General features: G+C 35.0%; 1 protein-coding gene across 11 annotated transcripts in view; it reads left to right on the forward strand.

The window, feature by feature from the left end:
* Positions 1–10,039, forward strand: part of LOC139972980 (uncharacterized) — a 44,464-nt gene that overhangs the window by 27,188 nt on the left and 7,237 nt on the right. For 2 of the 11 annotated variants that reach the window (XM_071979310.1, XM_071979311.1), the window contains exons 1-3: positions 373–525; positions 5,079–5,224; positions 6,656–6,691. The exons of 1 other annotated variant lie outside the window; for it this stretch is intronic. In XM_071979310.1, coding sequence (XP_071835411.1) covers positions 5,203–5,224; positions 6,656–6,691 — 58 coding nt within the window. In that variant the 5' untranslated portion in view covers positions 373–525; positions 5,079–5,202. Of the gene's footprint in view, positions 1–331; positions 526–5,078; positions 5,225–6,107; positions 6,692–10,039 lie in introns of those variants that run through there. 8 more of the 11 variants (XM_071979312.1, XM_071979313.1, XM_071979308.1 and 5 more) reach the window with 5 other exon arrangements.

The raw sequence follows: 10,039 nt of genomic DNA on the forward strand, positions 1-10,039 counted from the left end.
TTTAAGTTTTTCAAGCGTCGTACAGGTAACTGTTGGTTATTATTATACATACTGATAATTAAATTAACATGTCGCTCACCACTTGTGACAGGTTCCAAACGGCCTTCTCTTTTTTCGATAAAACGTACAAGTTATATCGTATCATATAGCTTAATTACAAACTTACAAGTAATATATTATTTATGTCTCATTCTGTCTAACGATCTAATTATCGCGTACCTTCAGTAAACTGCCTACAATAACAGCTACGAAAGTAAAATGGAAAACTGACAAGCGGAACTTCTCCTGACAAGCACATGACATAAGGTTGAATTTTCTTTTTCATTGTCTGTTAATGTACCTCTGCCATAAAAGTTTGTTTGCAAATCGTTGCATGTTTGACGTTGTTTAAGCTGACATATTATAGCCGTAGCTGTAAGGATGTAAAGAGCTGCCGAGTGTGTAAGAGAACAACATCTACAATGCTACTCTTCAATTTCATCTCTGCAGTGACTGTTCTGCATGGATATCTCCTCTTTTCATCAGGTGACACTAAAACTTTCATTTCTTTTCATAATAGGACTGACTTGGTAAAACAATCTTTCCGAAATACACCTTGTAAACTATGCTGATTTTTTTTATGTAAGAAATGATTTCACTACGTAACCTGCGAACGTCATTAAGGGAGTGTTATTTATGATTACAAAGTGGAATAATGGTTACTATACTTGCTTTGTAAACTACATTTGAAGTACCATCCTTTGATAAAACTGGTAATATGAAACAAGCAACGAACAAGGGAATACAGTGTAGGTCTAGCAGTACGTTACGATAAATATACGCAATTGTTGTTTTAGCAATAGACAATATTTGATTCTAGAATAACTCATTTTTGTATGTATCTTTCTGATATTATCACTGTTGGGTTACAGTAGCATAATTGTGACACTGACGCTACAGTAATAACAGATGATCTGATCGTGTTATGTGATATTCACACAACCTTTTTCTCATAGATAAGTCCATATGTGGCTACGATAACATGAGTGATTGAAGTTATAGAATTATTAATCGTTCAATCCTATGCAGATATAACTGTGTCCAACATATTTAATATGCTGTATTGTTTCATTTTCAAACCTCATGTCTAATTCCGTCGTTCCTCTCATGGTAATGTTGTACTATAGTAACAAACTAGGAATGTTTTGCATGTAACTAGGTAACCATTAGAACTTATCTGTCCTGTAGAAAGACTTAAAAAGGTGAATATATGTGTAAATATCAAGGAAACACACGATTGACGGCTCCACTACGATATCATTTCATATTTTAGTGCATGAAAGGTGTAAGAGCTATATTTATGTTGGTTACAACCACTGTGGGTTCTAAGTAAACCAGAGATATGCAAGTTAATGTTTATGTTGAGCTGCAGGAGATATTAAGCTGCTTATACAACATATATCTTTCTTTTGAGTTTTCTTTTCAACATGGAATCAGTTCTAACAAAGTCCATTTCGATCTGTAGCAGAAGGGACATATCTCGGTTGCTTTGATGTAAAAAACACAGAACTTTCTGGAATAATGGCGAAAGTGGGAAGAAACAACATGACTGTTTCTATGTGATATTTTTCAAACTATTCATTTCCTTAAACGATTTTATTGCCAAAAAACACTCCTAGATCGTCGGAAAAGACACTTCCCGTTCAAGTTGCATTTACCCATCGGTTATTTTGAGATCTCATGTCTTAGGATTTTGACTTTCAATAATCTCAGTGATGCATTATGGGTCAGTATGCAATGAACATAACTAGAGAACTGTTGGTTGGGGGAAGTCATTGAAATTTTAAATGCTTAACTATTTTTCTTAATTTTCCAGGGGTGGGCAAATGCCCCCCCCCCCCTACTGTATGGAGTATAATGGAGACTACTGCGCGAATACAGTTATCAAACCTAAGCAAAGCCTCACTATAGCCCTTACAGCTAATTAACACTATATATGAAATACATTCTGTGTGCATTCTGCCATCACAGGAGATTACAAATTTACACTTTATAAGGTCTGCCATTATGTGTGCACATTGCCATCACAGAACTATCATGTATATGTACACACGGTAAGCACATTTAAAATGACAGGCTCCTGGGAGGTCAAGGCAAAACTAAATGATGAACTGTTACCCGTCTGGAAATTAATATTAAGAACTATCCCACCCTACAGGGAAAGATCTTACTTAACACTTTTATCCATCTTTATTCGCTCACAAATAGAAACATATATTTACAAAGAAATCCTATAAAATACCGTCTTTTATCATTTAGTACATTTGAAGTACACCTAAGGTAGATACTTATGAAAAGAGAAAACATAAATACTGTAAAATTATACTAGCAGCAAGAAAGAGCATTTTCAAATATATTCCTAAACACCCAGATTAGACCTGCAAACAGTTCTTTACTTAAATCATGAATGTAAGACAGATATTTGGCGTCATCATAGTAGCTTTTAATACGGTTTCTCTAAACATTTGGTATTGACAAAATATAATTTTCGACCTTCAAAATAGACTTCAGTTTAGAGTAGAAATGCATATGGTGAGGATTTAAATTATTTACTTTGTAACTGCAAATGTAATGCTTGCAATATACGATACGCACATAAGATAAGTGATGAAGAAGGAGATTATATCCAAAGAAAAATCTTTCTTGGATCAAATAAACTGCCTTCCGAATAACAGTTGTTCAGTATTAAAAAGAAAGGTGAAATAACCGGACAACCTCAAAATAGATGTTCCAGTGTCTCACTGTTTGTGTTACAAAAGGTGCATGAGGGCTCGTCATTTTGCTCATTAAATAATATAAGAAGATGATTTGTACCAAGAATACGATGAAGAAACGAAATTGAAAATAAATCCCTTTTGTTTCAGACAGAGCTGAGAACTAGAGCAAAATGTTAAAAATGACACTCCAATCGTCATCTGTTAAGTTGAACGATTCATTCCAATTCAGGTGACCTCGGTGATAGTACAATATGCTCAATCAGTTTTCTGTAAGCAATTCGTGGAATGCTGCAGTGCTTTAATAATTTTGTATAATTGCAGCTTTCAGCATTTAATTCTAAGTCATTACCTTCCAGTTACAAGAAATTGCTGAAATTAAACCAAACTTAAAAGGATACTTCCCTTGTTATCAAAGAGATCTTTCTGATAAATGACACCAACTCTTACTTAGCACTTGGCCAGGAAGTGGACCAACGTTATCCCACATCCTTTAACTTATTCCACCATCGTCCGAGACCAGTCTAAATACCTCTTCCGTGCCATTAGGATCTGCAAATCCTTAGCAGATTGCGGCATCGGCATCTGCTGGACTAGATTAGTTATGACGCATGTGTTGGTAGTTTTTGCATTCACTCAGTTGTTAACTGACCATGCTGCTTGCTGACCCATCTGGTCATATCTGAATGATACAGTCTGCCTTCGCTTGTGACCAGATGTCCATGTCTGCTGATGTTGGATTATATATCACCTAACTTGGCTTGGGGAGACATCTTGGACTCAAGTGTCACCGTCTGTTCAGGAGTATTCCGTTCAAATTTGATCGTCTTCTCCTTGTCCTCGAGATCATCCATAGCATGGTGTTCAACGGCCTCTGACGGCGTGTCTTCTTGCTCATCTTGTTCACCTGGTACGATGGTTGGGGTCTGTTACAGTACCTCATCATCTCCAGACTGATTCACGATCGGCTGGGTGGGGATTAGACCGGTGGGAACTGCAAATTGCAAAACGTTTGAAAACTTAACCACTTCAACACTATTTGTATATTTTTTAAATATGAAACTAACCTTTGTATGACATAGTTTTGTATTTACAATCTGGCCTTAAGTTGTGGGTCATCAGAATATGAGAGGACGGTACTCTTCCGCAATTTTATAATTCATAGCAAAATAAAAATTACTTAACATACATCAGTTTTATATTCATGCAAGTGCCAACACTTTCTCATTAAGGTATTTTTATTCGCTAAATGTTCCTTGTTTTTCATGTTTTAATTTCATTAACTGATCCCATTTCTTTTTAACAGATGTTTAATTGTAATTGAAAATGAACATAGTACAATAAATGTTAGTTATTTGCTGGCTTTACCTCTCTCTTTGAAGATTTCACGGTAGAAAATTCCTGACGATATATAGGTCTACAATGTCATATAATGAAACGGGTAGGATGAGGGCATTAAGAGATGATTCGTTATTGCAAATGAAATAGATGATTTCATCTCCGATAAAAGGCCAACTTTGACCAGCGAATATTCTGGATTGATCTATAATATGGAGAGTAATCATTTTCCTTGTTTATCAAACAGAAATGCTATCCATACTGACAATATTGAAATTTACGAAGAAATGTAAGTTCGTGATGTCGATGGTCACCTTTTCTGCACTTTCAAAATCATTAAGGAGGTAACAACATTAATACAAAGGAGACTGAAGTAGTATACATCATCTTTTATTAAGCGATTATTGAAATTACATCTCAACACTCTACTGTTTAAGTTATTTAGTAGGGTAATACAGTTAGTTACTCTGTACCTTCTGTAGTAGTGTGTAAGGTCAAAATCAAAGCAATTTTTGAATTGTATGGGAGTAGAGCTCAGCCGAAATGACCGAACCAAGACTTTTTTTACCAATGATGAATTTTATACGTTTGAACATTTTCCAACCCTTTTCTCACCATTTAAAATCCGTTTTTCATTGCATATGCTTGTAAACTTAATTGGGTTTCTAGATCTTTCATATAATTTCGATTAACAATGACCCAAACCTCAATGGCTCTAATTAATTCATTTCAGGATAGCTTTAAAGATACGTTGCAAATCGTCGTGATTTGTTTCGGCCTTCCTGTGGAGTCCGAAACTTACTGTGTTTAATACGGGTTATATTATATTTTATAGGGCAAACGGAATGAAATTAAGTAAACAACTATGGGAACCTCAACTACCTTGCTGAATTCTGCCTGCAATCTTGTCATAATGTTTTCTAATGTAAAGGTATTGCACTTCATAGTTTACTTTCCTTTTCGGTAATTCTAAATCGCTTTTTCCAGATTTCCCAGGGCAACAAGAAATGAAACCCGATCCCTTCCTATTGATTAACAATCGATACTTAAACAAAAATCAAGTTGGAAATATTTACGCCTCCTGAACAATCAAACTTGACCGATCGCTCCCATGCTGTCAACTAAACGTTTAGGTAAGTGGAACTATAGTTCAGACAGTTCAGTGCTGTTACGGTTAGATAAGGGAGTATATTATAGTCACATGGTGACATGGACTGGAAACTGGGAACTATACACTAAGGAGAGTATCATATTTAGAGCCTGTTTTAGAGATCTTGTACGTAATGATGAATACAGACAGTGAAGTAAGAAATTCAGTTATTATGAAGATTGTAAAGCAGTAACGTTCATAGGATGTTAAAATTAAGGTGGGAGCAAATAAAACAAAGAGTTGCTGCAAATACAGGTTTTATCTTATCCTAAATGAATGACATTAAATAAAAACGGTTTTGTTATCGATAGGTTTATAGGTGCAACTGAGGCGTTAAAGAGGTTTCTTTTGGACCTAGTGCATCCCAAACTTAATACCAATAGTATTCAGTTGTATAGGAATAGTCTAGTTTTAGTGTACTGTTGGTGGCTGAGTAGATATCCGGTGTATTAATTACTACACAGTTGGATGCAGGAGCCTGCTGGATATAGTCACGTCACTTTTCAGATATGATAAATAATCATCCGTAAGATGGGTTCAAATGATTTGTCTAGAGAGGAAGAAATACACACATGAAACTCATAATCAAAAGATCAATTTAATTCCTTGTTCTCTTACATATTCAATACTAAACAGCAGGGAGGAATCATGTAAACTATAAATTATATGAGTAGCTCTTAATGAAAGTTTGGGCTAAGAAATACTACACACAATTAGAACAAATGTGCCATTGATGTTGAATACTCCCTTCATTGTTCAAACGGTGCCACGGCCGAGTGGAGAAAGGCGGTGGCATTTGAAGCAATGAGGCTTAGCGATCGGGACGTTCCGGGTTCGATACCCGGTGGGGTCATAGTAAGGTGGGTTTTTCATCCTAAAGCAATCTATGGTTTCCCATCTGAAATGACCTTCTAAAGATTCCAAATTTGAGTTTTTGAAGCGTCGTACAAAAAAATGTTGATAATTATTATACATAATGATTATTATAGTAACATGTCGATCACCACTTGTGACAGTTTCAAAAGGCCTTCTCTTTTCCGATAAAACGTACAAGTTCTATCGTATCATATAGCCTAATTAAAAACTTACAAGTTATATATTAATTATGTCTCATTCTCTCTAACAATCTAATTATCGCGTATCTTCAGTAAACTGCCGACAATAACAGCTACGAAAGTAAAATTGCGCGAACTGACAAGCGTAACTTCTCCTGACAAACACTTGACGTAAGGTTGAATTTTCGCTTACATTGTCTGTTAATGTACCTCTTCCATGAAAGTTTGTTTGCAAATCGTTGCATGTTTGACGTTGTTTAAGCTGGCATATTATCGCCGTAGCTGTAAGGATGTAAAGAGCTGCCGAGTGTGTAAGAGAACAACCTCTACAATGCTACTCTTCAATTTAATCTTTGCAGCGACTGTTCTGCATGGATCTCTCTTCTTTTCAGCAGGTGAGACTGAAATTGTCCTTTCTATTAATAATAGGACTGACTTGGTAAAAACATCTTTCCGAAATACATTTTGTAAACTGTGCTAATTCTATATGTAGAAATGATTTCACTACGTAACCTGCGAACGTCATTAAGGAAGTGTTATTTATGATTACAAAGTGGAATAATGGTTACTTAGTATTTGATACTTGCTTTGTAAACTACATTTGAAGTACGATCCTTCGATAAAACTGGTAATATGAAACAAGCAAACCACAAGGCAAGACAGTGTAGGTCTAGCAGTACGTTACGATAAATATAGGCTTTTTTTGTTTGTACAATAGACAATATGATGATTCCAGAATAACTCATATTTTGTATGTATCTTGTATGTATATTATCAATGTTGGGTTACAGTTGCATATTTGTGACACTGACGCTAGAGTAATAACAGATAATCTGATCGTGTTATTTAATATTCAAACAACCTCCTTCTAATAGATAAGACCATATGTGGCTACAATAACATGAGTGATCGAAGTTATAGAGTTATTAATCTTCCAGTCCTATGTAAATGTCACTGTGTCCCACATATTTAATATGTTGTATTGTTTCATTTGCAAAACTCATGTCTAATTCCATCGTTCCTTTAGCGGTAACGTTGGACTACAGTAACAAACTAGGTATGCTTGCACATATTACATGGTCTGTCTTTAATGGTTATGTACGGCACAGCGCATTTAACAAACAAAAGAGCTGCAAGAGTTTGTGCTAGACAGTAATAGTTATCTGTCCATATGTAGCGCCAAAGATACTAATCGGTAACTTCTGATTCGATATCAATTCATTATTTGTTTTATCGCCAACTGTGTACAATGGGAAAGGAAGTCTCCACAAAGTCTTAAAAAGACTTAAAAAAGTAGGAGACTCCCTGGAAGAAATTTTAAAATAAATAATACAGTATACATAAGGAATAAATATACAGTAATATAATAACCTAATGATGCCGAGGTGGATACGTGAATAGATTATAGAATACTAGTACCAGTTAATAAATTCCTTTACAAATGTCTGGTGAATGTGGGATTTGAAGGTATAGACTTCAACTTCTTTGATAGATCATTCCAAATTTGTATTGCTCTATTACGAAGACCGAATTTTCCTATGATACTATGGTAAAAATTGCAATGAGCGTTGTCGGCTTGTCTTGTGTGATGGTTATGGAAGACTATGTTACTATACATATAAAGTCATTAAAAGTGACTGGCAGTTATCAAATCCATGCTTTGTAGGCAAAAGTAGCAACATTGTTATAATATCACCAAGTTTTAATAAATTTAGGGACTAGTATGTTCAAGTGGTGTCGCATTAGCAATGTGACGTATAGCCCTCTTTTGGAGAATATTTAGGCGGTCAATGTTAACATTGTATGTACCAGACCAAATAGTTGTACGGTAGGATAAGTGTGGCAGAACTAATGTTTGATAAAACATTCTAAGGACATACCGTGGAAGGAAATATTTCAGTTTAGATAATGAACCAGTTTTTAGCTACAATGTTACATACTAACGAAATATGGTTATTCCAAGAAAGTTTGCTATCAATATTAATACCAAGAAACTTTGTATCAGTTACACATTTGATTATTTTACCGTTCATCGTAATATCTTTATCCCAACGAGATGCTCTTCTACTACTGAAAAAATATACTTATTCTTATCAATATTATTACTTAATTTGTTTGCTGCGAACCAATCACAGAACTTATTCAGTTCTCACAAGAGACAGTACTTTGGAGTGAAGTTACGTTCTTCGAGTGAAAGAAAAGATTGGTGTCATCGGCAAATAGGCAAATAAGACTGTATGAGCAATGTTGGAGACATGGCAGATATCATTAACGTATATAATAAACAACAAAGGACTTAATAAAGAGCCCTGAGGCACACCACGGGCGATTTCACCAGTCACAGTCCAGAATTTGAATTCTTGTATGAAGTATATTGTAACCTTTTTGTGACATTAATTTCTAGCCAATTTAGGGTTATGGTGGCAGAAGATGGACTAACCCGAGTAGGTTTAGTTATTGTGGGATCAAACCCGCTCGAATAAATAAGGTTATTAAAGTCAGTAGTTATGCTTGCTTTAGAAAAATTAATATTAAAATCTCCCATAATATAGGTGCTGCAGTGGTCATTAGCGATGGTGCCAAGGATACGCTGCATATTTAAATTGAAATCATCACTCGAACTGTTGGGAGGTCTGTATACACAACCAACTATAAGCTTTTCGTTACTTTAGGTGTATTCGTTTCAATGAAGATCGCTTCAATAGAATTGTTTAAAATAGACAAATCTGTACGGTGTTTAAAATTAAAGTCATTATTTATAAAAAGGCAAACACCACCACCCCTTCTTTCATTACGATGCTGTTCAATTAGTGTGTAATTGTCAATCTTAATAAGAGGAGATATATCATTTGTAAACCAGGTTTCAGTAAAACCAATTATGGAAAAATCTTGATTTAACAAAGATATAAAAGTAGCAATATCGGAAAAAAATTTCTTTAAACTACGACTATTGTGTTGTAGTAATGATATACACGTATGGAATGGTGAGTTATTAAAAGAATCGATGTCATTGTACTTACAAGATACATTATTTCGCCCATATACTCCGTGTAATTAGTGTTAAAAAGCATAATGGCTAGTAGAAAGTAAAGTTTGATTGTCATTTCACTTTAATGAATTGAGTCCCTAGTAATTTCAGTTAGTTTTCATGGCCTTCTTTATTAGCAGTTCCTGTCTGTCCTTTCTCCTTAGGGCGGAATTTGCAGGTTTTCTCGATCGCTGGTTGTGTGGTTTTCTTTTGTTGACTGGTTAACTTCTTCGGTATAGTGTAGACTTTATCGCTTGAAACTGCTCTCTTCATTCTTGTGTTTTCTGTTGTTTTCTTTCTACGTTTTCATAAAAGTAGCAATATCGGAAAAAAATTTCTTTAGACTACGACTATTGTGTTGTAGTAATGATATACACGTATGGAATGGTGAGTTATTAAAAGAATCGATGTCATTGTACTTACAAGATACATTATTTCGCCCATATACTCCGTGTAATTAGTGTTAAAAAGCATAATGGCTAGTAGAAAGTAAAGTTTGATTGTCATTTCACTTTAATGAATTGAGTCCCTAGTAATTTCAGTTAGTTTTCATGGCCTTCTTTATTAGCAGTTCCTGTCTGTCCTTTCTCCTTAGGGCGGAATTTGCAGGTTTTCTCGATCGCTGGTTGTGTGGTTTTCTTTTGTTGACTGGTTAACTTCTTCGGTATAGTGTAGACTTTATCGCTTGAAACTGCTCTCTTCATTCTTGTGTTTT

This window comes from Apostichopus japonicus, chromosome 9, assembly GCF_037975245.1.
Source record: "Apostichopus japonicus isolate 1M-3 chromosome 9, ASM3797524v1, whole genome shotgun sequence".
NCBI classification, from domain to species: domain Eukaryota; kingdom Metazoa; phylum Echinodermata; class Holothuroidea; order Aspidochirotida; family Stichopodidae; genus Apostichopus; species Apostichopus japonicus.